This window comes from Lepidochelys olivacea (genome assembly GCF_965140295.1).
Source record: "Lepidochelys olivacea isolate rLepOli2 genome assembly, chromosome: 12".
Taxonomy (NCBI): Eukaryota; Metazoa; Chordata; order Testudines; family Cheloniidae; genus Lepidochelys; species Lepidochelys olivacea.
Window position 1 is genome coordinate 2649909 of NC_140422.1, and position 27885 is coordinate 2677793.

At 45.5% G+C, this 27885-nt stretch overlaps 1 protein-coding gene across 1 annotated transcript in view; it reads left to right on the forward strand.

Moving 5' to 3' along the window:
• The window catches only part of HYDIN (HYDIN axonemal central pair apparatus protein), a 454160-nt gene that overhangs the window by 216840 nt on the left and 209435 nt on the right, over positions 1-27885 (forward strand). The window contains exons 17-19 of the mRNA XM_084644216.1: positions 1567-1731; positions 7952-8104; positions 26588-26826. Coding sequence (XP_084500342.1) covers positions 1567-1731; positions 7952-8104; positions 26588-26826 — 557 coding nt within the window. The remainder of the gene's footprint in view (positions 1-1566; positions 1732-7951; positions 8105-26587; positions 26827-27885) is intronic.

Genomic DNA, 27885 nt, shown 5'->3' on the forward strand with positions numbered 1-27885 from the left:
CCCATTCTACAACAGGAAAGGGGAACAATTCAAAGCCTTCTGTGAACTTGGTTTATGAGTCAGCTGTAGGCTGGGCTGAATAGATGCAGCTGCTGTGGGAGCCACTGGGCCAGATTCAGTAGTGGTGTAGTTACACATTAGGCATTTGTTGATTAGAAAGCAGGTGTCAGTGTTGACTTGCACCAATCTACAAGATTTTCAAAGCAAGCAGAACTTGCAAGCCAGGGGCTCATTTCACTTTACTGGTAAAAACCAGACTGCAGTCTCTGGCAACAGAGAGGTCACTGGCATTTGGGCATGGGGGCCTCACAACTCCATATCTCCCATGAGGACTGGAGACAGCCAAGGAAGAGTTGGGCCAGAGTGCCTGGAAGGTACACTGACTCAGCATATATTCCTGGGAGCCTCCATTGGTGAGCCCCAGATGGAACCTAAAGCTGCCTTCGTCCTAGGGTGAATCCCTCTTGGAGACATCTCTCCTGAGAGCAATCGAACTCCTGTGCCTACATGGATGAGTCAAACCCTGAAGGAGCTGAAGGGGAGAGTTGCTTTCCTTCCTACCTCACAGGAGAGTGTAAGATAAAGCAGCTAGGCCACTCCTTCTCCAATTTGCTAAGACCAAATTTAGCCCTGGTATAATGGAAATGGCACCTGTTTACCCAGAGCTAAATTTGGACCCTGCAGAATACCAAACTGGTGCAAGTTTTGCTACTTACACTTGTTTATACCAGTTTCTGGCTAACTTTACTCCCCCATTTACATGCTGTTAAATGTAGTCCATTGTATTTTATTTTTACTTGTAATATCCTCATAGGTGATTGAAAATAATGTCCTTCCCCTCCTATTTTTCCTATTTCCATCTGGCAGACATGGACACTGTTCCATATTTTCTGGGGCACCAGCCAACATAGCCACTGTGTTTTCTTTCATAGTTTTGAGTAACTCTTTCCTAATGAAACTTGGAGATGCTTGGAACAGGTGCTCCTGATATTGAATCCGTTTGATTGGCTGGATTGCCTTTAGGTAATGCCTCGGGCAAGTAAATGTCTGTACTAGTTCCAGAAAGATTTAGAAACTTGAAGGCCAGAAGGGGCTATTGTAACACAGGCCAGAAAATTTCATCCAGTAATTCCTGCCTCATTCCTATAACTTCTACTGAGCAATATCAGGTCCCTTAGAAAAAGACCCAGTCTTGATTTAAGGACTGCAAGTGATGAAGAACCTACCACATCCTGTGGTGAGCTGTTCCAGTGGTTAATTACCCTCCCTGTTAGAAATGTGTGCCTTCAGCTGTGCTGTTTTGCATATTTTACAGTCTATCTCTGGGTGAAATTCACCCCTGCGCAGAAGGCTGGCGCTTGTCTGTGCATCACTTCAGTCCCACATAAGTCCTCAAAATAGGGGTCAACATAGGCTTTGTGCTAGTCCTCTGCACCATGGTCAATTCCCCCCTTTGACGTGATTCTTTTAACTGTGCAATAATTGTAATATTTTTAAATGTCAAGGAACAGAAAGTTTCCAAAGAAGTCATGGTGAAGACTATGTTCTGGTTGTGTCTCTGCACAGGAGTATGAGAAGAAGCCCTCTGTGTTGTACTCCAGCCCCAGGCCTTGTGGCATTATTCAACCTCATAGCACTGTGGAGATCCCCTTAGTACTGGAAGCCCAGGTGACTGGACAGCAGGACACTGTGGCTTCCATAGCCATGTTTGGGAGTGAAGAACCCCCCCTGGTGAGACCCTGATGATGAAATATGCCTTGTGTCTGAATCAATGTTCTCTCTGGAGTGTGGAGACATGTACTGAGGGTTGTCTTTGAACACAGCACGTTTGTATTCAGACAGTCTAGTTCTTTACAATTCCAGGGATTTTTCTGGTGAATTCAAAAGCTGCAGTAGTAAACTTAACGTCATTAGAGTATAAATATCACTGTGATAGCACCTCACTGATGATAGAAGTCAGATGTTTTGAGGTTAATTGCACTGCTCATACCAATAACGAGGAGGGTCAGGAAAGATCAAACCTGTTTCAGTTGGCAAGAAGAATATGGGCCTGATCCCAGAAAGTGCTGAGTGCCCTTCACTACTGTATAAAGTCAAGACGAATGGAGGGAGCTTAGAACCTTGCAGGATTGTTCTTCCAAAGGGGCACGATAGGAGTATACAAGTAATGATTGGTGCAGAGAAGGTAAATTGGGCATTTCTAGACCATTTGCTATAGTTCACATCGAAAGGGACAGTCAGTACAATGGAAAGGCCACAAATGTAAATCATTTGCATAGCGTGGCAGGCGTTTTCGGAAGCACCTAAGGGTAGTCACTGGGAGTCAGGCAAATAACTCCCCTCTAGGTGCTTCACTTAACATGACTACCTATAGAACTCATTGCCATCAGAAATCATAGAGACCAGGAGCTAAGTATGATTCCAAAAATATTAGATGTTTATATGAATAATGAGAGAGAATAAAAAAGGAAAGCTATAAACCCTCATGATTCATTGCATAAGCCAAGAACTAACTGCGTGGGGATAAAAGAAAAGGAGTACTTGTGGCACCTTAGAGACTAACCAATTTATTTGAGCATGAGCTTTCGTGAGCTACAGCGCACTTCATCGGTTAGTCTCTAAGGTGCCACAAGTACTCCTTTTCTTTTTGCGAATACAGACTAACACGGCTGTTACTCTGAAACCTGCCTGGGGATAGGAAGGAAACTTTCCTTATGGGCAGATATTTCCATTGGTCATTATGGAGAGTACTCTGAAATATCTGGAACTGTCTATCTTTGTAGATTAACTCTTGGTCTAAGCCACTACAGCAATTCCTTTGTCTCTAAGTCTGTTGTATACTTACAGAGTAACAATAACCACTGCATAATAAAGGCCCCAATTTGAGAAAGCAACCCTGTTCAGAAAAGCCCTTAAGCACATGCTTAACTGTGAGTACATGCTTAAGTCCTCTCACACACTTAGAAAAAGCACCTCCTTAAGTACTGTCCTGAACAGGAATCAACTGATGCATGTGGTTAAGTGCTTTTCTGAATTCAGTCCATTATGGGCCACTGTAGCCTCTGTACTGAAACCACAAGGACGGCCGTATCAGCCGTATAATTGGTAGGTTGCAACTGGAGTGAAGATAGACTTTTTCTACCAAATGAGAACTAGTATGGGCAAGTGGTTTCTGAATTATGATACCCAAAAAATAGAGTTATTTGTCAGAATTCCAAGAGGCTTCCTGGGTTTTTTTACCACCTTCTAGCAAAAAAAAAAAAAAAGATAGATAGGTGAGTGATAAAATGTATTTATTGAATTAATCTAGCTGAGAGCTAAATCAAGTTTAGTTAATTAAATTTTAATTTAAAATGGCATTAACTTTTGAAATAGCGATGACGGAATGGCTTGTCATCTCTGATGAGCATGAACTAGGGTGTCAAAGGACTGCTGAAAGCCTAAGTGTCCATTAACCAAAAGTAAGGCTGACATTTTCAAAGCAGTCCAAAGGATGTGGGCTTTCTTTAAAACGAATGGAAGGTGTGCAGCTCTCTCCCCTGGACTGCACTGAAAATCTTAACCTAGGTCTCCAACCCTTTTCTTTGCATTAGAATGAAGACCAATGGCTAGTGGCTTTGTCAATGGAGGAAGGTGAATTTTGCCATTAAGGCTGAAGTTAGCCAAATAAGTGGTTTGTAAAGTTAAGACACATTACAAAAAGAAGTGGGGGGAGCGGGAGCTTCTCACAGTTAGAATTTCCTGACCTTTTAGTGGTTGGTTTGTTTTTCAAACTATGGTGATCTTGTAAAGATTTTATCCTTGGATTAATGATGTGTACTTTCAGCCATAGCCTCACTTTAATGATGTGAATTAATATGTCAGACCTTACCCCAATGGGAGCCTTGTGAATTGTGGGATCTTAATAATTTCAAAGGGAAAACTAATAGCACTCCAGTAAGCTCATAAGCGTGCCCATTAAGTTGGAGTTTAATGCATAGCATTTGGCTTTCACACAATTGCAGCAAACATCTGAGCTGTGCTAATAGAAAGCTCGCTGTGCATAAGCACAGTACACACTTGCATGTCCTGTTGCTAAAGCTGCCTCAGGTTTGAATTTTGTCCAAGCTCTGCCCTGCAGCTTTAACACACTTTTAGTGGGTCCCATTCTGGCCACCCAGACTTTTCCCCACTACATTGTGACCAGTATGGCCAACAGCCTGCTAAGCACTCTACTGATGGTTGGTTTCAGATGTGTGGGCCTTATTCTGCTCTCTCTTGCACTGATGTAACTCTGTTGAGTTCAGTGGGGTCACTCTAATTTTAGATCAGTGAAACAGAAAGAAGAGCATGGTCCTATGATCTTATGTTATGCCAGATGCTGGGAATGAGTGACAGGGAATGGATCACTTAATTTCCTGTTCTGTTCATTCCCTCTGGGGCACCTGGCATTGGCCACTGTCAGTGGACAGGATACTGGGCTAGATGGACCTTTGGTCTGACCCAGTCTGGCCGTGCTTATGTTCTTATGTTTTGCTTAATAATGCCCAACAGCTTGAGTCTGCTATAGCCCTTCTCAGAGTGCAGTCTTTCACAAATCCTTCTCTCTAGGCTGACCCTTCATGGCTGTGTTGCCTTGTGTTTTACTTGCAAGTGACTGGATGTCAGTTTCAGTTTGCGGCAAGTAATCCTGTGTGTTAGGGAGCTGGTACAATACAGCCTGGGGTTTACCTGTGGCGTATCAGCCTGCAGCCTGCCAGAGGCAGCAATTTTGCAGCTGGCTGCTATCAAAACAGACAGTCATTCAGTACTGCAGCTGACTGCCGGAGGACAGGCTGTTCATTCCCCAGTGATTGAAACTGACACTATGTCCCCATCAACAAAGCCAGCAAGATCTTTGAGCCCATGGAAAATTACTGATAGCAATGTCTTCCCCCTCATCTTCCTTTTCCCTTTATACCATTTTGCTTGTGAGCAATGGCCTGTTAAATGTTGCTGCTAAAAGCACTTTTGTGAATGGTTTAAGTGAAGCATTTTTTAAAATATTAACCACTTCCCTGCTGAATGACATACCATGGACATCCAGCAAATGTACCTGTCCAGTGCAATTTGACACAGTGAGGAATTCTAGGTGTCCTGTCTTCCTTACTGGATGGTCTGTAGAAAATGAATGACAGAACACTAAAGGTTAACATCCTGGAAGGACACATGCTACATTTGTTTGCTCTGCGGGGAAGAGCACACTAAAAACTTAGATATGCTCTCAGGAGAAGGGTTTATCAATGCACACTCTACAGGAACTCTTTCCTATGTGTTTTTTGCTCTCTTCAGTCTTCTCTATCAAAAAGGGGTATCCTCTCCAAACACTGAAGTGCAAGTACAGTAGCAGAGCTGTGCTTCCCAACTGTGTTCAGAGCCTGAAAGGCAAACACAAGTTTTCCTAACAATTGCACAAACTATTGTTCCACTCATAATGAGGCCTAGTATGAAAAAGAAATGTAGGAAAGATCCTGATGTCTTTAGAAAGGGATTTCACTAGCTCCCCCAACAGTACTGCCGTTTCCAGAAGAGAAAACCAGGCTGACAGCCCCATCCTCTTCCTCCACACTGCCCCAAAATCCTGCTCTCCAGGAAGTGCTGGAAATGAGCGAACCTGATGTCTCCAGGTCTGGGAAATGAGTTATCAATGGCTTCCTTCTCACGCTCCTGCTCTCTCCAACATGTTGGCGGAAACAGCCACTGCAGGTCTGCAATGGAGGCACGTGAGCCACCAGCAGCCGCTGGATATTACTCTTAGGCAGTCTGATGGGGCTGGTATAGGAACCCGTGCAGAGTACACTAGGCTTTGGTGGCATTTTTCCAGCTGAGTGGGACTTAGGGTGACCAGATGTCCTGATAAAATCGGGACTGTCCCAGTATTTAACCCTTTGTCCCGTGTCCCGATCAATGTGTGATCGGGACACCATTTGTCCCAATATTCAGGAAAGGAGGCGAGTGGGAGGGAGGCGCTGACTCTGTGGGTGCTCCGGGGCTGGAGCACCCACCGGGGAAAATTGCAGCCAAGCTCCCCCTTCTCACCTTCTTCTCCCCCCATCAGTGCACTGCATCCCCACTCCTCCCGCTCCCTCCCAGTGCTTCCCACCGCCTAACAGCTGTTTGGCAGCAATTAGGACTTTCCGGGAGGGGCGGGGAGGAGGCGGAGAAGAGGCAGGGCAGGGGTGGGGACGTGGGGGAAGGGGCTGGAATGGGGGCTGGGCAAGGGCGGTGCAGGCAAACACCCACCGGGCAGAGGGGAAGTCAGTGCCATAGGGATGAGTGGCGGGCCAGGGGTATGAAAAGGCGAGTGGTGAGCAGGGGGGATGAAGAGTCAAGCGGTGGGTGGGGGACGCAGCAAGCCAGCGGCAGGCCGGGGGATGAGGAAGGGCGCGGTGGAGGGGGGGCCGAGACCTGGGGCAGATTGTGGGTAGGGCTGATGGCACCCCAACGTGTCCCGATATTTACTGTTGTGATCTGGTCACCCTAGTGGGACTAGATGTGGGTCACTCTAGGAGCAGCCAATGCCATTTCTTGAGCCAGATGTCATTCAGGGTGCCCTACAGGACAGACTGGAACTTTGTGTCTAAATAATATACTTTGCCCTTTCATGAGTCACATAGCATCTTGTCACTCTGGGGGTTTATTACTTATTTGATTTCAGTTTAGGAGTAGGCATGAAGGAATCACAGGTCTTGAACCCATGTCTGTGGTTCCCTAGTAGGCCTCAGATCACAGCCATCATCTGACACCTCCACCAGCAGGGAGTATGGGCTGCTGGACCTCAGCTCACCATAGGCATTGCCCATGAAGATCTCAACTGGAGGTCATGTCTGGCCTCTCCAATTGGCTCAGACTCATTATTTAAGCTGGAAGGAGGCACAGGACTTTGTCTGAGCAACTAGGCAAATCCGTGGGTGGCTGCTACATTAGACCCTGCCTTCTCACCTGACTCCTGAGCCTTGACTTAATCCTGATTCTTGCATTCCTGTCCTGTCTTGTCCCTGCCCTCCTGCTTTGTTCCAGATCCCTGCTTCTGAGCCCCACCCCTGGCTACTGGCTCTGACCCTTGGCTTAGCTCCTGCCTCTGGCTCTGTTGCTGACCCCCGGTTCCTGACTCCTGCTCTGACCACTAGGCCTGATCACCACTGCTTTGACCACTAGATATGACTGCCTATGACCTGGTCCATGACAGTAAGGCGTTTGGTCCTGTGCAGTCTGTCTCCTACAGCAAAAAAACTGGTGTAAACATTTAAACCATTAGCTGCTTTTAATGCTCTGGGAAGGTGACTTGGATAACAGATCACTATTCTACCCCATGCAACCCACCCCTCCATGACCCCTGGAACTGATCCATAGTGAAGATAGAGAATACTATCAGGATCACAGATATTCAGGAGAGACAATTACAGCTCAGGTGACATAATTAATATTCATTACTTATACAGCTCCATAATGTACATGGCACTTCAGAGACAAGACATGAACCCTGCTCCAAAGAGCTTAAAACCTAAGTGTCTGATTCACACTCACACCAGTGTAACTCTCATGGAGGTATTCCTATTTACACCAGTGGTGAGTGTGTGACAGCAGAAAAAGTTAGAGGGAAGGATGGGAAAATGTTGAGAAGGGGTAAGATGGGGTGGCAACGGTGAAAGGGAAGCTGAGGGAGAGATGAATAGGTACAAGTGGGGAGCTTCAGGGCAAATGCAGTTGGTTTGGTGGAACAAGGCAAACAGGGAGGTGGATTTCTCTGTCACCAGATAACCATTCTGAATGGATGACCTTCTTCACATGAAGATCACTCAAAATCCCAGGTCTACTCCAGTCATTCCCTACCATTCTGTGTCCAAGGATTGAAAACAGTCTAGGAGAACAATGAGAGCTAGCTGGACCCTTTCAACTTTCCCTGTTTTTGTTTCCCCGTTTCCTGGAGCAGAAGATCCATTTAGTGAGCATCGGTGAAGGCCCAGTTGTCCACGTGGAACCTGCTCAGATAGATTTCGGCAATATCCAGGTTCTAAAGGATGCTTCCTGTACACTCCACCTCTCCAATCAGACTGTTATTCCTGCACCATTTTGGGCACAGATGGTAAGTGCACGTGGGGCTATGTTACAATGAACAAGTAGCTTGGAATATATAGTCTCTAACAGTCTGTGACTTGACTTAATATGCAGCATTCTCCTAAAATTATCTCAGAGAGAGAATGAAATGGGCATGACATAATTCCCCAAAGTGGCTGGCTGAGTCTGCTCTGACGTGCACCTGAGTCACCCCATTGGTGTCACTAGGATCTCATAGATGCAACTAAAAGCAGAATTTGGCACTTGATCTTCTTTATAACCTTTCTCTTGATATAGTGCCGGGGAAGGACCACTTGGAGTTCCTATTTCCCCAAAATATACCCCCAAGCCCTTACACCCCCTTTCCTGGGGAGGCTTGAGAATAAACAAGATGAGCACAGACCAGCCTTAGATTTTTATCACCCAAAAAACCCAATCAGATTCTTAAAAAACATAACTTTATTTAGAAGAACAAAAAAAGATAAGAGAACAACTCCGTAAGATCAGAATGGAATATCATCTTACAGGCAGTCAGATTCATAGAATCATAGAATCATAGAATATCAGAGTTGGAAGGGACCTCAGGAGGTCATCTAGTCCAACCCCCTGCTCAAAGCAGGACCGATCCCCAATTAAATCATCCCAGCCAGGGCTTTGTCAAGCCTGACCTTAAAAACTTCTAAGGAAGGAGATTCCACCACCTCCCTAGGTAACGCATTCCAGTGTTTCACCACCCTCCTAGTGAAAAAGATTTTCCTAATATCCAACCTAAATATCCCCCACTGCAACTTGAGACCATTACTCCTTGTTCTGTCATCAGCTACCACTGAGAACAGGCTAGAGCCATCCTCTTTGGAACCCCCTTTCAGGTACTTGAAAGCAGCTATCAAATCCCCCCTCATTCTTCTCTTCTGCAGACTAAACATTCCCAGTTCCCTCAGCCTCTCCTCATAACTCATGTGTTCCAGTCCCCTCATCATTTTTGTTGCCCTCCACTGGACTCTTTCCAATTTTTCCACATCCTTCTTGTAGTGTGGGTCCCAAAACTGGACACAGTACTCCAGATGAGGCCTCACCAGTGTCGAATAGAGGGGAACGATCACGTCCCTCGATCTGCTGGCAATGCCCCAAAATGCATCTCAAAATGCCATTGGCCTTCTTGGCAACAAGGGTACACTGTTGACTCATATCCAGCTTCTCGTTGACTGTAACCCCCTAGGTCCTTTTCTGCAGAACTGCTGCCTAGCCATTCGGTCCCTAGTCCATAGTGGTGCATTGGATTCTTCCGTCCTAAGTGCAGGACTCTGCACTTGTCCTTGTTGAACCTCATCAGATTTCTTTTGGCCCAATCCTCCAATTTGTCTAGGTCCCTCTGTATCCTATCCCTGCCCTCCAGCATATCTACCTCTCCTCCCAGTTTAGTGTCATCTGCAAACTTGCTGAGAGTGCAATCCACACCATCCTCCAGATCATTAATGAAGATATTGAACAAAACCGGCCCCAGGACCGACCCTTGGAGCACTCCACTTGATACTGGCTGCCAACTAGACATGGAGCCATTGATCACTACCCGTTGAGCCCGACAATCTAGCCAACTTTCTATCCACCTTATAGTCCATTCATCCAGCCCATACTTCTTTCAAAACATAGAGAATCCCTCTAGGCAAAACCTTTAAGTTACAAAAAGACACAAAAACAGGAATACACATTTCCTCCAGCACAGCGAATTTCACAAGCCAAAACAAAGAAAACCTAATGCATTTTCTAGCTAGATTACTTACTAACTTTACAGGAATTGGAGGGCTTGCATCCTTGATCTGTTCCCGGCAAAGGTATCACACAGACAGAAAAAAGTCTTTTCCCCCGCCCCTCCAGATTTGAAAGTATCTTGTCCCCTCATTGGTCATTTTGGGTCAGGTGCCAGCCGGGTTACCTGAGCTTCTTAACCCTTTACAGGTAAAAGGACTTTGTCTCTGGCCAGGAGGGATTTTCTAGCACTGTATACAGAAAGGTGGTTACCCTTCCCTCTATGTTTATGACACCCCCACTCTGTTGCTGGACTTCTGCCTGCATTCTCTTTTTACTCCTGCAGCTTGTTCATTTGTTGATGTTTTGTTTTTAGCAGTGAGTGTTTTTGGATTTAAGTTTCATAGAATCGTAGAATCATAGAAGATTAGGGTTGGAAAAGAACTCAGGAGGTCTACCTGAAAGGGGGTTCCAAAGAGGATGGCTCTAGACTGTTCTCAATGGTAGCAGATGACAGAACGAGGAGTAATGGTCTCAAGTTGCAGTGGGGGAGGTTTAGATTGGATATTAGGAAAAACTTTTTCACTAAGAGGGTGGTGAAGCACTGGAATGCATTACCTAGGGAGGTGGTAGAATCTCCTTCCTTAGAGGTTTTTAAGGTCAGGCTTGACAAAGCCCTGGCTGGGATGATTTAACTGGGAATTGGTCCTGCTTCGAGCAGGGGGTTGGACTAGATGACCTTCTGGGGTCCCTTCCAACCCTGATATTCTATGATTCTATGATTCTATGATCTAGTCCAACCCCCTGCTCAAAACAGGACCAACCCCAACTAAATCATCCCAGCCAGGGCTTTCTCAATCCAGGCTTTAAAAACCCTAAGGATGGAGATTCCACCACCTCCCTAGGTAACCCATTCCCATGCTTCACCACCCTCCTACTGAAATAGTTTTTCCTAATATCCAACCTAGACCTCCCGCACTGCAACTTGAGACCATTGCTCCTTGTTCTGTCATCTGCCACCACTGAGAACAGCTGAGCTCCATCCTATTTGGAACCCCCCTTCAGGTAGTTGAAGGCTGATATCAAATCCCCCCTCATTCTTCTCTTCCGCAGACTAAACAATCCTAGTTCCCTCAGCCTCTCCTCATAACTCATGTGCTCCAGCCTCCTGATCATTTTTGTTGCCCTGCGCTGGACTCTCTCCAATTTGTCCATATCCCTTCTGTAGTGGGGGGACCAAAACTGGACCCAATACTCCAGATGTGGCCTCACCAGTGCCGAACAGAGGGGAATAATCACTTCCCTCGTTCTGCTGGCAATGCTCCTACTAATCCAGCCCAATATGCCTTTATCCTTCTTGGCAACAAGGGCACACTGCTGACTCATATCCAGCTTCTCGTCCACTGTGATCCCCAGGTCCTTTTCTGCAAAACTGCTGCTTAGCCAGTTGGTCCCCAGCCTGTAGAAGTGCATGGGATTCTTCTGTCCTAAGTTTAAGGAATGTTAAGTGTATCTAGCTGCGCCTCCCCCAAACTCCCTTGCAAAACTCCCCTGTTAGCCATTCCTGTTCACTAGCTCCTCTGGTCACTTAGGAGCAAGCTTTTTAAAGCCCTGGTTTTCCTGAGTAGGCCCTCCCCCTGGTTAAGGGTTGATGGGTGCTAAAGAGCTTAGCAAAGCCTCGTTAAGAAGCTGTCAGCCTTACCTAGCAGGCCGCTAGGCTCAGTACACAGTCCCCAAACAAACAGACCACAAAGTACATTTCAATCAAGCAGCAAGCACACCACAAACAAAAACCAACACTACAGACAACACTACAGTCACCCACCCACCCCACCCCCAGGGTCACTTAATCGCTCCTCCTTCACCTGGAGAAGTCCCTCGCAAAACTCCCGTGTTAGCTGCTTCTGTTCGCTAGCTCCACCGGTTGCTTAGGAGCGGGCTTTTTAAAGTCCTAGTCTTCCTGTGTAGCCCCACATCCTAGTTAAGGGTTGATGGATGCTAAAGGGTTTAGGGATCAAAGCCTTATTAAGAAGCTCTCAGTCTTTGATGGTGATTATTGGGTGGTGCAGTACAGCAAACCCTGTGTTCCTATTTGCTCTTCGTGAGAGAAGAGAAAATGTAGAAGAAACCATCATGGTGAAAACCATCATGATCCATGGTTATGTCTTTTTTTGTGGGCATAGTCCAATGGCCCACTCCCACAGGTCTAATCCAGGAGACTGGCCTCCTGGTACCACTCACTCCCTGTGGTCTAGGACCCTATTTCTAGGTTTCAAGGGGTGGGCAAACATGAGTCTCCTGGATTGGGAGGGAAGGCTGGTGGTTGATTTTCCCCTCACTTTACTGCAGCAGGAAGGTCTTCCAAGGGGTTGCTGACTGGCTTCTTTAAACTATCAAGACACTCTGTGACTCACCCCTACCTTACACACTATTTTACATTTTAAAACCACCTGATGAGCAGTTTGAGAACCAGGGGCACTTATTTTTGCTGCATCAGAGGGATGGGGAGCAGGCTGCTGAGTCATCCTTGCAGATCTGGCTGGACTGAAGGGGGAAGAAGCGAGGGTTCCAGTAGATAGTGCCTAGTTGGCTTGGGAGCCAGCTACAAAGCCACCTCTGAAGACACTTGGCACTGGGGGAGTGGGAGGAGAGCAGACCACCTTACTTAATCCCAAAGCCGACCGGCCACTGGAGGTAGGTTCAAATTCAGCTGGCAGAAGAGACACAGGTTAGCTCATACAAAAGTGCAGCTAGTTCCTCTGCAATTGATGGGTTTCATTGGCACAGATGTTTGCTGAATTGTAGCGCAGTTTGTAAAGACTCCCAGTCAATATCACAGAGCACACGGGGAAACAGAACTTTGTTATGCAGCCTTTTCTCTTGTGTACATCTCGCCCCATTAGTGCAGAATTTGTTTCGTTTCCCAGGTCACACCCTATTGTTTCAAGCTTTTCCCGTGATTGGCTTTAATAAAGAGAGGGCCATGTGGGTAGAAGCATCAACTTTTAGTGAAACTTAAAAACGCCACAGATAAATGGATGCTGCCTCTATTACTTGTTCTGGTTGACTGAAGATTTCATTCTCAGCTGGTAGAATCGGATGGGCATGGGGGAGGGACGGCTCTTTACTTTAAAGAGTGTATTTGTATTGTTCTTAGCATCCTCCAACTGCTCTCAGTGAAGTCTGAGCAGTCTGCCCTTGGCAAATGAGTTGTTTTTAAGTGTGCTGTAAATTATGATTTTTCTCAAGCAGCTGAAGAATTAATCTGTCAGTGTTTGTCTGCATACTGCTTTCTATTGGCAGGGTGCCGGCAAACACTGGCATGCTCGACTGCAGCAAGTAAGAAATGAGAGTGTTAAACATAGGATGAGACCTATAGTTGGCACTGTGAGTACTGAACATGTCCATTGCTCTAGCACCCTAGCACTTCTCCTCAAGCTTATAGCCCCATTGATCTAGTGTTGGGCAAACACACATGAAGACCTAGTCCTTGCCCTAAAGACTTCAAGGGCCAGACCATCACCTTTGGCACAACTCCATTGATGTAAATGAAGATATACTGATTGACACCTAGCAGGGGATTGTGTAACAAACTATGACTGCAAACATACAGACCCTGCAGCCATCAGCGGGATCAACTCCAGGCCCTCCCAACTTTCTACAGGAAAAATTATGTGGTGAATTGCTCGTAGGAGCACAGGGTTGCCATCCCACGTCAGGTCTGGGGGTCCTTCTAGCCCAGCACCCTAGCAGTAGCCTGTACCAAATGATACAGAGGAAAGTGCAGGAAAATTATGGAATAACCTGCCCACCAGAAAGATTCTTCTACCCCTCATCAGTTAGTAGTTCCCTTATGCTCTGAAGCATGAGCCTTCATATTCATTATAAATGTTCATCCTAAAGTAACTGGGGATTGAGCACTGGACTGGGACTCAGGAGACCTGGGTTCTGCCACTGGCCTGCTGGGTAACTTGGGCAAATCATTTCACCTTTCTGTGCCTCATTTTCCCAGTCTGTTCCACTGACTTCTTGTGGAAAGCACTTTGAGATCTACTGATGAAAAGAGCTGAGTATATTATTCCTATTAATAATAATTCTCATACATATCAGTGCAAATCCTTTTTTTAAATCCTGTTAAGCTCTTGGCCGCACTGATACTTTGTGGCAGCGAGTTCCACAGATTAATTATGCCTTGTGTAAAACACGATTTCCTTTTACCAATTTTACATGTGCTGCCTTTCAGTTTCATAGCATGTCCCCTTGTTCATGCATTGGGAGGGAAGGTAAATAGCAGGGCTCAGTCTGCCTTCTCTGTACCGTTCATTGGTTTCTGTGTGTATTTCAAAGAAGAGAACATCCAAATAAAAACAAGGACAGCACCTCCGACCATGTGGATACAGGTCAGGCACAGCTCAGTCTCAGGGGATTCTCTCCTGGCCATTAAGTCATTAGCAAAAACACTTCTGTAAAGAAAAAGTTGCAAAGATATGTGAAGAAAGATAATTGTTTATTGAAGCACCTGATTAGCCACATGCACTGATTTGCACACTCAGTTTGGTCATTTATGCACATATGCATGCAACTATGCACCTCTAACGTTTTCACCATCAATTTATTGTGCCTGCAAAATTAGAGAGTATCTGAAAATGTGACCTAATGGCTTAAATGCTGCAGACTCCAAAAGTCCGGATTTTGGGACAACAATAGTGTGAGTATGTGGCATGTTAGATGCATATGGCATGAGAGGAATGGACTGAGTCAGTGGTTCTCAACATGTATCCCTGGGGTTATGCAGAGGTCTTCCAGGGGTACATCAACTCATCTAGATATTTGCTTAGTTTTACAACAGGCTACATAAAAACACTAGCAAAGTCAGTACAAACTACAATTTCATACAGACAAAATGAGAAAGTCAGCAATTGTTCAGGGCTAGTGCGCTGTGACACTTGTATTTTTATGTCTGATTTTGTAAGCAAGGAGTTTTTAAGTGAGGTGTAACTTGGGGGTACGTAACACTCCTGAAAGGGGTACAATAGTCTGCAAAGGTTGAGAACCAATGGTCTAAGTCCTGGACTGGAAGCCAGGAATTTTAGATCTAATCCTCTCTCTAGGGCCATGGATAAGCCACTTCAGCTCTCTTCCTTAGTTTCCCATCTATAAAATGAGCAGAATACTGGACTTATGCATGGGGCAATACGGGGGTTAATTGGTGAATATGTGTAGAGTGCTTTGACAGTGGAAGGTGCTCTATACTGTAAGTATATGATACTTTAATGGTCTCTTCTGCCCTTAAACTCTATGAATCTATGAAATGCTAAGTATTACTGTCTCTGCAAAGGTAAAATGGAGATGAATGCATGTCAGCTTTAGGCCATAGGAATCCTGATGGAATTAGAGCATGATGACAATAGCGAGTTGACCTAGTTGGACCTTTCCTTTGTGAGCTAACTTCTCTGTAAGCAGTTAGGAGAGACTATCAGTAAGAAAGACCTACACGACCTCATCTCAGCAGAAAATTCTACTTTGCTGTGCAAATTGCCTCCTGTGGAGCAAGCTAATGAGGTTCCTGCAACCAATGGATATGCTCAAATTGCCTGTTGCCAAGATCAGATCTATCCTCAATACACTCTAGAATGCTGAAACAGAGGGGAACATTTTTCACCATTTAAGCAAAGGCTAAAAACACCGGGACAGTTCACTGGGAGTGTGTGGGTGCATCTGAGGATGGTACTTGGCCCAGCAGGACATGCTGTTCTTTATCCTGCCAAATTCCAAAATGCTGTGGACAGTCATCTTTAATTTGGGGTACATGATGGAATGCCTGTCTCTATGATAAGGAATGGACATTCTAAAACTTGTCAGAGGACAGAACTTTCCAGGGTGTGAATCCTGAAGCTAGTCAACTTGATCAGTTGATTGCTGTGCCATTTGTATACCACATCTCTGGACCTGATCCAACACTCAGTGAAGGCAATAGGAGTCTTTCCATTGATCTGAGTGGGTGAGGAAGCAGGCCCTTTGGCTACAAATTTAAATATTTCCTGGGTTTGGTTTTATTGGTAACTGATAAAAATACAAATAAATCTTAACTGCTCCCCAGAGCTGCTGCTGCCATTAATTTGTATTCCAGTAGTGCCTAGACATCCTAATGGAGATCGAGGCACCATTGTGATTGGTGCTGTACAAACACATTATAAGAGGGAGTCCCTATCCCAAAGAGCTTGCAGTTTAACTAGACAAGAAAGAAAGGAAGATTGTAGATAGAGAACTGAGGCAAAGAGATAATAAGTGTCTTGTACATGGTCACACAGGGAGCCTATAGCAGGGATAGGAAGTGAACCCAGATCCCTGTTGAGTGCTGTAATCACAAGATGATCCTTCCTCTCAGGCTGTTCCTAGGATTTCCTTTCAGGATCTTCTCTGTCTCAGTGCCTATTTCCCTTTGTCTCAGAGAGACTCTCCGACTTATCTCATCCTGGGTGGAGCTAACACGATCTGCCTATCAGCACGAGTCAGCAGTAACTGCTCTGCATCTTTATTTAGGATTCTAGTGCTGGAGCTTAGGGTAGCTCCACCCAATTCTGATTCAGGGTCCTAGAAGCTACCACCCTGTTACAGTGGTGTTTCTGGCGTTCCTAAGAGGAAGCTCCTATCTCTCTGATCTTTGCAGTTAAAGGAGCTGCTTCTCTTTTCTGCACTAGGCCTCTTCGTTTTTAGAAGTGCAGCCAAATTTTTTCTAGATTTAATCCTAGGGCTTTGTGTGCAAGATGAGGGCCTCATTGGCTACGATGTTGTGTGGGCTGGTGATATATTGAGTTGCGGTTGGTCTGCTCTCTGCGGAAGGGTTTTGTCCTCTCCCCAGCGTTTCCTTTCCCTGGTAGGAGAAGATGGGAGTTATGGAGCAGCCACTCTGAAGGTTGGGGCCATTGTGCAACTGAAAGGGTCACTGGACGGTATCTCCCTGCCCAGCTAATGACCCATTTAACCAATGATAGCATTAGCTCATTGGAGGCCCTAAGCAGGAATATCCCCCCACCCACCCACAACACATACTAATAACTAAAAGGGGGCTCCTTGAGCTGCTCGGGGCCCTAAGCAATTGCTTAGTCTGCTTCTGCCTAGCATTTGCTCTGCATTAGACTCTGCTGTCACTGTTGTGCTCTTCTCCATTGTTCTTTTGACTCTTCCTTAAGAACTGCTGCTAGCAGTGATGGCCCTTCAGGATCAGACTGAACCTGGCAATCTGGGCATTGTGTTTGTAATTGTCTAGAAGTTACTTTGATTCATGTTGTTCAGACTCTGAGCTGGGCACTCTTCATTCACTGTCATAGTCCGCACTGGGGGAGGGGGGGGCTGAAAAGGTTGCTTCATGCAAGAAACCTGTATTGGAGTTGGACTGGGGCCTATTGCCACCTCATTTAAAAATCCCGCCTGAGAGAATGTAGTCACTCTGGATAGACGGACTGGTAAGAATAACTAAACACTGCTGGATTTGAAGGGCCAAAATTCTGTTTCACTGGTGCAAGGCCCTGATCAATGTAGCCAAATCCTTCTAATTAGCTGGCTATAACTGAACTGAGTGTCATGGCTCCAAACTCAAGTCCCTTATCAATTTTCTGCCCTTCATAACGTCTAATGTATAATAGTTGTGTACTATAAATAGTTGGCACTTTTCCCATTGGGTCCATATTGTTTTTTTATTTATAATTGCTTCCTTCACTTGGTCACTGAATCAGGATGGGCTTTTAGTCAAAGTTGTCCTCTTTCTCAATTGTTAAATCTTGGCTTTTGGCCATCTAATAAACTCTTCTTAAAGAACACTCAATTTTCTTTCACATTTTTCTGCTGAAATTTTTCCTACCAATCAATTTCACTCATAACTTTCCTCAGCTTTGGGAAATTAGATAAATAGATAGATACATACATTTGGGACTGTTCTCTTTGCCCTTATTGAATGTAAGCAGGTTATGATCACTGGACCCTAAGCAATCAGCAACTTCTAGTTTTTATCTGTCATACCTCATGTTGGGTGCAATTCTTTCTCTGTTAAAAAGTTATCATTCATAATTTTTAAAACTTCCAATGATGTTTTACTACTGGCTGCATGAGACATATACTCCTGCGTATGTCTCCCAAGTGGAAGTCCACATAACAACACCATTTTTCTTTCCACACATTATAGATAGGTGTTTAAGGAGTAATTCATCCTGTTTTCTGGTTAGATTCAGTGGTCTGTAACAGATCCCTACCAGTTCCCCCCTCCTGGGCTATGTTAGTTAGCACATTCTTCTTTTGTACACATCACAAATCATTATCTAGACTAGTGGTTTTCAACCTGTGATCCATGGACTCCTGGGGATCTCCAGATTAAGTCTGAACTGTCCAAAGGGGCCCACACCTCCATTTGAAATATTTTAGGGGTCTGCAAATGAAAAAAGGTTGATCTAGGTTGTTTAGACATCTGATTGCTCCATCACTGAGGGTAGTCAGATGTTGCAGTCCACCCTCCAGTTTTCTAATTGTGCACTCCTCCACCACATGTTTGACCATCTGCATCACTACCCTGCAGCCACACTGTGAAAAATGGGCTAAGCCAAATTTCTGCATTGTCATCCACTCTGGCTGTTCCAGACAGCAGCCTGTTAAGTCTAGTTCAGGATCTGCTTCCCAGATTGCAAACAAGAGGATGTGAATCAGGGCTTCTGAAGTTTGTCAGCAGACCTGTTTCTCTATCCCAGAGTTACTGTCACTCGACTAGAACATAGCTATCAACCCTGATATGCTGTTGTTCATCCACGACTGGCACTGGGCTGGCAGTGCTAGACAGGAGTGCATGAACAGCCATTTTAAAAGGAGTTTGTGGCAAGTCGACAAGAACTGCAGGTGTAGGTGTTTTCTTCTGGAGTCAGGCAGATCTTCTTTGGGGAAGTATGCATTGCTTATTGGCACCTGTTGGAGCCATAGTCAGCCTTGCATGCAGCAGGATGTTTTCATCTGTCATAGCTCTCTGTGCAGTTTTAAGGGTGATAGCATCTCATTGAAGTTTTGAGGGAGCTATGTGAGCCAACACATACAAATTAGATGTTAATTTGTGGCTAAGACGACTACTAATAATATGGCTTGAAATTCATAGAATCATAGAATATCAGGGTTGGAAGGGACCTCAGAAGGTCATCTAGTCCAACCCCCTGCTCAAAGCAGGACAAATCCCCAACTAAATCATCCCAGCCAGGGCTTTGTCAAGCCTGACCTTAAAAATATCTAAGGAAGGAGATTCCACCACCTCCCGGGTAACGCATTCCAGTGTTTCACCACCCTCCTAGTGAAAAAGTTTTTCCTAATATCCAACCTAAACCTCCCACACTGCAACTTGAGACCATTACTCCTTGTTCTGTCATCAGCTACCACTGAGAACAGTCTAGATCTAAATTAGGGGAAGGTTTCTAACCATCAGAGGAGCGAAGTTCTGGAACAGCCTTCCAAGAGGAGCAGTGGGGCCAAAAACCTAACTGTCTTCAAGACTGAGCTTGATAATTTTATGGAGGGGATGGTATGATGAAACTTCCTACAATGGCATGTAGTCGATCTGTGACTTCTAGCAGCAAATATCTTCAATGACAGGTGATGGGGAGGTTCTGAGTTACCCAGAGAATTCTTTCCCAGATGTCTGGCTGGTGGGTCTTGTGCACGTGCTCATGGTCTAACTGATTATCATAGTTGGGCTCAGGAAGGAATTTCTCCCCCAGGTCAGTGTGGCAGAGACCCTGGGGGGGTTCTCCTTCCTCTTCGTCATGGGGCATGGGTCACTTGCAGGTTTAAACTAGTGTAAATGGCGGATTCTCTGTAACTTGAAATCTTTAAACCATGATTTGAGGACTTCAGTAATTCAACCAGAGATTATGGGTCTGTTACAGGAATGGATGGGTGAGGTTCTGTGGCCTGCAAATGCAGGGAGGTCAGACTAGATGATCATGATGGTCCCTTCTGATCTTAAAGTCTGTGAGTCTATAGGTGGCTGTGTTCAGTTCAAATCAATGAGATGCACATGCTGATTTCTGCCCCAAACTGCTGCACAATATTCCACTGGAATAAATACCAGTGCCAGGACTGAGGTTTGTCGAACATTTGCCTGAGGGGTTGATTGGCCAGGTGTCATGGACTCATGGGAATCATTCTCTCTCCTGGCTCCGTATGGTCCCTGAGAGGAACCCCCTTCAGTGGGACAGCCCTTCTCGGGGGTCCACTCTCTGTTGGGGGTCAAGCCATAGGCCCTTCTGCCTCCTGGAACCACACCTCTCTGAGCGCTCAGCATGCCTGTCTCTCTCCGTGAGCTCCCTCAGGGAGTTCACTCACTCTGGACTCCCGAGGCCTCCACTCCCAGAAAGAATGATGCAACCCTGATCTCTAGACCGGAGTGACTCTCAGCCAGCATAAAACAGGAGGATTTATTGAATATCTGAACATAGGATAGGAAATTCTCTGGGCCCTCGGGCCTAGCAACAGTACATCTAGGTCTCTCCTGCATCCAAGTGGGCTCTAGCTGCTCTCTCTCCCCAGTCCAGAAACCCCCTCCTTCCAGCTGGGCATCCATATCACCTTCCCCCAAGTCCCACCTCTGTCCTTTGTCTTCTCTCCCAGGTAAACAGGCTGCATGGGCCTTCTTTCCTCTCAGCTTCTCCTCTCATCCGCCCTTTGTTTCCCCACTGGCTGGAACTGGCTGGTCAGGTTACTGGGATCCTCTCTCCTCGGTCCTTTGTCCTCCCACTGGCCAGAACTGGCAGTGACTCTGAGCTGGGCCTCCCGGTCACCAGTCGCCAGGATATCCATTCTCCAGGACATCGTCTGAGGTCCCAAGTGCCACCGCTGGCCCTCTGTAACAACAAACTCCCTCTCTCACCATCTTATTAAACCAGTAACAAACAAGGGAACTGAGTCCCACACCCTCTGCAAGTAAACCATTGAAAATACAAGAAAACCTCCCGCTTCATCACAGTAGGCAATTGCTCAAATGGAAGGTTGTGGCCACCGTCTTAGACTCAGTATAAATCTCCACTGAGGAAGGTAGGTAGCCAGAACATTATGTCTTGGCTAAGTGACCCTTCGTTATTGTGTAGATTGTTACCCACACCAGAGAGACAGATGTCATCCACATATATGTACTTATTTGCCTCAGTTGTTGATAGGTCATAAATATATATGTTGAAAAGGAGAGTAACTAGAATGGATCCTTGTGGGAGTCCCTTATGCAGATGACTAAGTTGGCTGACTTTGTCTCTACCTTGCAAGATGAAGCTCTGCTTCATTATCATTTCCATAATGAACCACACCCTGAGCTTATCAGAAATAGTCTGCAACAAGTTGGTGTTCAGCATCACATATCAGACAGTGTCATGTGGCTGACAAGTCCACCAGAATGGCACCCACCTTTATCTTGGGTACAATGTCCTCAAATGAAGGCAGTGGTGGTCTGATAACCTGGTTGATGCACATCAGAATCAAGCTATCCATTAGCTTCTATGTAACGTAAAGGAGAGAGATGGGTTGATAGCTCTTAGGATCTTCCAGCAGTTTTCCTAGATTCTGAATAGCAATGACCTTTGCCATGCACTAGACTTTTGGGATGCAGTTGCCCTGGAAACATCAATTAAAGAAACAGAGCAGCCAACTTTTGGGCCTCGATGAAGAAGGAACTCCAGATGAAGGTCCTGCTTTGAGCAGGGGGTTGGACTAGATGACCTCCTGAGGTCCCTTCCAACCCTGATATTCTATGATCCTATGAAGGTTATCCTGGCATGGAGCCTTTCCTGTTCCCATAAGCTTTATGGCCTGGTACAGATCTTTGTCTGAAAAGGAAGCCACCAGGTTTGAATCCACACTGGGAGCCTGCCACCTCTCTGTGACCTCAATTCTGACCACAGGGCTGAAAGACTTGTCCAAGTTCTGTGTACAACTGTTAGCCACTAGCTGGGATGCGATAGTGTTTGCGGTGATTGGAAACTCCTTTTGGCCAAGGATGGAATCTCCAGAAAGTTTTTGATAGTCTTCCAGGCTTTCCGACTAGAATGAATCTTTATGACTCTCTCTCTCCATCAATATAATCTGGTTTGAGCCTGCAATTGACTGAGTTGCTTGTTTTTATTAATGGTCTCTTGGACATTACCAGCATATATGACTTTCTGGTAGAGCTTAGTTGCCTTTGGTGATCACCCAAGTATATATTGTCAGGAATTAACTTCTTAGCAGCTACATTAACTAATTCACAGAAAGTTTAGTAGGAGTAATTTATGTCGGCTGGACATAAAAAATATGTCAGCCAGTTCGTTAACCGACATCTTTAGTTCTGCTTGAAAGACCTCCTACCAAGCTCTCTGAAAATTCCACCAGACCTGCAGTAGACTGTTGCTGATATCTGTAGGACCATGGTGATCAAAGACACACATTGACCCATATGCATTCAAGATCCTGCACTTCTGAGTTATTGATAACTCTAAAACAGACAATGGTGTCCTTAATGTAAAGTGCCACCTCTTTTGCTCCCTCTATCCTTCCTAACTGAGTTATAACCAATTATTTTAATATTCCAGTCATGTGAACCATCCCACCAGGTTTCAATAAATGCTAAGTACATCAAGTTTTTTCTCATCAATGAGAATTTCCAATTCTTCTTGCTTGTTACCCAGACTCCTAGAATTGGTATGTCAGCAACTGAAATAATGCTTCTCTTCACTTTCTTTGTCACATCAGCTCAATTTGTTTATAACATGCTGAATTTCCGTGTGTACCACATTTGCCTTCTTAGCAAAGAAGACTTCCAGCTAGTCTTCCACCAAGTAGTTTAGCCACCTACCTACTACCTGTGAGATGCAGGCCTTCCTGTTTGTACAGCACTCTCTCCAAGTGCAATATGGCGCAGTGTGACACAAATCCCAAATCTTCAGCTTCACAACCCAATCGTGCAGCCAGTGGTGGTCTCATCCAGTATTTTCTGCCTTCTCTCACTCATGGGACCAGTAGGAACTCTGTGAATATCACCCAGACTTTTCTCTTTGTCAGCTCCCTTCCAAGGTCCCTGAATTCTTTTATAATTGGTGTAATTCCACACAATGTGAAGTCATTGGTTCCAAGTATATCATCACCAATGGAGACTTGCCAGATGACCTCATAATCCTATCCAATATTGCTGGTTATATCTCTTAGTTTCATTGCAGCAAGACAACACACCATCCTGTTGTCCTTGTGCTCCTTGCTAAATTTTCTGTCCATTCTTTTTAGTATGGAGTCACCAGTGACAATTGCTTGTCTTCTTAGGATGGTTGAAGAGTTTCTCTTGGTAACTGCTAGGTTCATACCGCAAGGACGCTCATCAAGTATATCCCCTGTATCTTACTGTTCCATTCTTCCAGAGACAGATTTCTTGGTAGTTGACTTGCTGAGTATCTAATAATGACTCGATACTTCTAGCTGGGTTGAATGCTTCCAGGTTATCCTTCCCCTCTTGGTCATAAATCATCAGTCCACACCTTTGGTTCCTACTCTCTCCAGTTCTCTTATTGCCAATCCTTTCCCTTGTGGCAGTGATTTCCAAATGTCGTTGTCCAAGCATGGTCCAGGGAGGTGTAAATTATTTCTGACTGTGCAAGTATGGACTCATTCCCTGAGAGAGGGCAGGTGGCTTTGCTTCCGTCACCCTTGCTTGGGAGCACTTTAAGTTACAGCTGGAGAACCATTGGAACCTCATTGGTTGAGGCTGTTAATTGCTCCAGTCGTGCCGGTCATGACCTCTTCCTGGCTATTAATATCCATTTTGGGGGGCCCTGCACTGGAATTCTACAGGCACTGTGTGAGGTGGGGAAGTTGTGATCTCTCCTTCCTGTAGCAGATTTTCTGTCTCTGGGGCCACGTGCTGTTGTTGGCAGAAGCCAACACAGATACTGGAGTGACTCTGGCCCTATATGTCTTCATCATCTTTTTCCTGTCATTACAATGTCCTGTTCACTAACAGTAGGCCCTTCCTTTGGACCTGCACCAAACTAATTAGTATGTTATGCAAATCCTTTTTATCCAGGGTTAATGTCCCCTCCCTGAAGCGGTCAGCCATAGGGATGCTGGAGCACTGTAGGTCTGCATTGTGTTACAGTGGGAAATGCACACAGCTGCCTTCATCTAACCATTCCATTACTATTCCTCAGTGTTAGTTTTTGTGGTGCAATGTGCTGCCTGACTCGCAGATTCACTTCTACGGCAAAGCTGTCAGGTCTCTTTTTCAGGCTAGCTACCTTGTGTCAGTATGAATCAGAAGATAGATTGAACATTAATGTCAATTTAAACCTAATGTCTTCTGGCTTGAAATAGAACATGCTAATAGAATAGTCTGTTTTGCTGCACCCTACTGGATTTCCCTAGTGCTAGTGACCAAGCGTGTAATGGGTGCAGGAGAGGTGGAGAGGGATGGTGGCACCATGTGTGTATTGAACAAGCTAGGCTTCTCCTGGCCTCTATGGTGCGTTGTCTTCAAGTTATCCATTTTAAATTATCAAAAACTTAAAAGAAGTGAATGCATTTGGTCAGTAATGCTTTGGAGAAAGTTCAAAAGGCTTTATGCAGCATCTGTGATCTGGCTGGGGGAGCGAGCAAAGGTTACCGCTGTATTCACAGATTTCTTTAGCACCCATGCATTTCAATGGGAATGCTAGAGTGGTGGTGTTCACATGGAATCGTAGACTTGTAGGACTAGAAGGGACCTCAAGAGGTCATCTAGTCCAGTCCTCTGCACTCATAGCAGGACTGAGTATTATCTAGACCATCCCTGACAGGTGTTTGTCTAACCTGCTCTTAAAAATCTCCAATAATGGAGATTCCACAACCTCTCTAGGCAATTTATTCCAGTGCTTAACCACCCTGACAGTATTATCTAGAGGTTTATCGCAGGAGTGGGTGGGTGAGATTCTGTGGCCTGCATTGTGCAGGAGGTCAGACTAGATGATCATAATGGTCCCTTCTGACCTTAATATCTATGAATCTATGAATCCCTGACACCTGTCAGGGGTGGTCTAGATAATATTTAGTCCTGCCATGAGTGCAGGGGACTGGACTAGATGACCTCTCAAGGTTCCTTCCAGTCCTATGATTCTATGATCATGTCCCCTCTCAGTCTTATCTTCTCCAGAATAAACAAACCCAGTTTTTTCAATCGTCCCTCAGAGGTCATGTTTTTTAGACCTTCAATCATTTTTGTTGCTCTTCTCTGGACTTTCTCCAGTTTGTCCACATCTTTCCTGAAATGTGGCACCCAGAACTGGACACACTACTCCAGCTGAGGCTTAATCAGCGTCAAGTAGAGAGGAAGAATTACTTGTCGTATCTTGCTTACAACACTCCTGCTAATACATCCCAGAGTGATGTTTGCTTTTTTTTTACATTCAAACACAAGGTCCTTGAATCTGAAACAAGAGGCAGATAACACCCTGGTAGCTGTCCAAACAACAGAGTTATGGAACACAAGATCCAAAAGCCAAAGAATAAAGAGTAGACTGTATCTAAGGGAGAGTGCAGCAGGTGCAAGTGGGTCCGGTAATTAGATCTGCATCCATCCTTATCTCGACAGTGAAGCATGGCACTGGAGCTAGCCATAACAGACCACCCTCTGCTATGCTGTCTCCTCTTGCTTTGCCGTTCTATTTTAAGGATTCCTCTCCCTGAGGCTGTGGGGAACTACAAATTAAATGGATCTGACTGAGTTTATTAATTTTACCAGTGTAATGTATTTAATGTAATTTTAAAGCCCTGAGTCTGCGGTGGCTTCCACTGCTGCAAACCTGTCACAGAACTGGGGAGAGGCCCTTGCACTCAGTCAGAAACCAGCACAGCCCCAAAAGAACTTGTTCCATGGGATCATTTTCACTTTTCAGGTAAAATCTGGCTCTGCCTACTTCCTCAGACACCCTCCCCCCAGTAGCCTAAAACTGTTTGGGGAGGTTATTTGGAATCCTTTTAAATGCTCCTGCACTTTGATGTGCTGTTTTGTTTTCTGATGTATTTCTCCATTTAGTTGGCTGTCATAACGTTAGAGCTCCATGGCTGATGGACAGAAACTCAGTAGAGCTGATCTCACTTGAAGCAAACAGCATTTCAGTCCATTTTAAGCAGTGAACAAATCCCTGCTTTTCATAAAAATTCTATGTTCTCAAATATTTCCATATTGTTTCAGGTGGTTGTGAGTGGGTCCTTCTGGATCTCCTAGCCCAGGGGTGGCCAACCTGGGGCTCCGGAGCCACACGCGGCTCTTCAGAAGTTTTAACACGCGGCTCCTTGTCTAGGCGCCGACTCTTGGGCTGGAGCTACAGGCGCCAACTTTCCAATGTGCCGGGGGGAGAGCTGGTGGGGGGCTGCTGACCATCACTGTGGCTCTTTGGCAATGTATATTGGTAAATTCTGGCTCCTTCTCAGGCTCAAGTTGGCCACCCCTGTGCTAGACCATGTTTAATGGCCTTTCCCGCTTTCTGCATTATTCAGAGCAGTAAAACACAAATGTACAATTAAAAGATGCTGGAGATTGCGTCTTCTACCCCAGATGTCAAGATGGCTCACTGAGGGATTCTGTTGAGGACAATTAGTCTCTCTTGAAACAGGAGCCTAAGGATGATGCTGGTGGAAACAACCTGCCCGTCATTGCTTTCTCTTCCTTTTAATCATATCCTGTAGTGCCTCACAGGTACATTGAGGCCAATGGTTCTATTCTGATCTTAGCTTTTGGATCTTGTTGCAGGCTTGCAGTCACTCATTGTGGAGGATTGAGCCCAGTGAAGGTGTAGTTCCCCCGGAGACTAAGGTATCGCTGACTCTGATTGCTAACTTGGATGACACGGTCAAATTCCAAGACAAGGTGAACTTGTTCATACAAAACAGCAATACCTATGTGATCCAAGTTCAGGCCGTTGGCATTGGCACCACGATTGTCACAGACAAACCCTTTGCTCCCGCACTCAACTTGGGACCCCATTTCAGGTAGGTCATCTCTCTGGCTCCCACCTTTTCCGGTGCTCCTTCATCTCCATAGACCAAATAAAGAGCCCCAGCAAGGACGTTTTTTATTGTAGTCCCTTAGGACTGTAGCTACAAGGGCGGTTCCCATTGACTTAAATAGGAGCCACATAACTGCGTTTGAAGACATATTGTAGCCCTTTCAAACTCACTTGCCACATTAGAATGCTAACAAGATGGAATGTGGTTGACAAAATGTCACTAAGTGGAAATTGCAGAGGGTCCAGGAGGCTGAAGATTGAGAAATGATACATAAAAAAAACTTTTATTTTTTGAGCATTCGAACATTTTGCCCCTTTTTTCACCTGATGGGTGGGTCACCCCCACACTCCCCTGTAGCAGCAGTGAACCTTGATGTTGCTCTTTAGCAGTCCCTCTTCTAAATTAACAGTACTGCTTTCTTTCTACCTGCAGCAGGCTCCACATCTCAGTGCCTTGGGGGAGCAGCAAAATTTGTCTTTGTCCTGTAACCTTCCCTAGCTCACTTTTATTTCATGGGTCCCCTGCTGGAGTTCTGTCTATTAGTGTCAGGGCTGGGACGTAGGCAGTCAGGCCTAGTGGTTATCTTGTGGGGTGGGCACAGGTCCCCATTGCCAGCTGGAGTTCAGAACCAGAAGGTCAGGAACTATGAGTTAGATGCCAGGAATCAGACTGTGTCAGGAAACCAGGTGGTTGGGATCTGGAGACAGGAGCAGGTAGTGCTGGATGTGTGGTCCAAAGCAGGGTGGAACCCAGTTAAACAGTTATATTTAGTCCTGCCATAAGTGCAGGGGACTGGACTAGATGACCTTTCAGGGTCCCTTCTAGTCCTATGATTCTATGACTTCCTGTTCCTTCTTCTGGCATAAACAGGGGAAGTAGGCCAATCAGGAGCCCCAGTCTTCCAACAGTTGGGGCCCAGAGGTGAGTTCTAAGTGAGCTGGGTTTCAAGGAGTCCTGGTTCTCCATGTCTAGATGGCAGCCGGTATCAAGTGGAGTGCCCCAAGGGTCGGTCCTGGGGCCAGTTTTGTTCAATATCTTCAT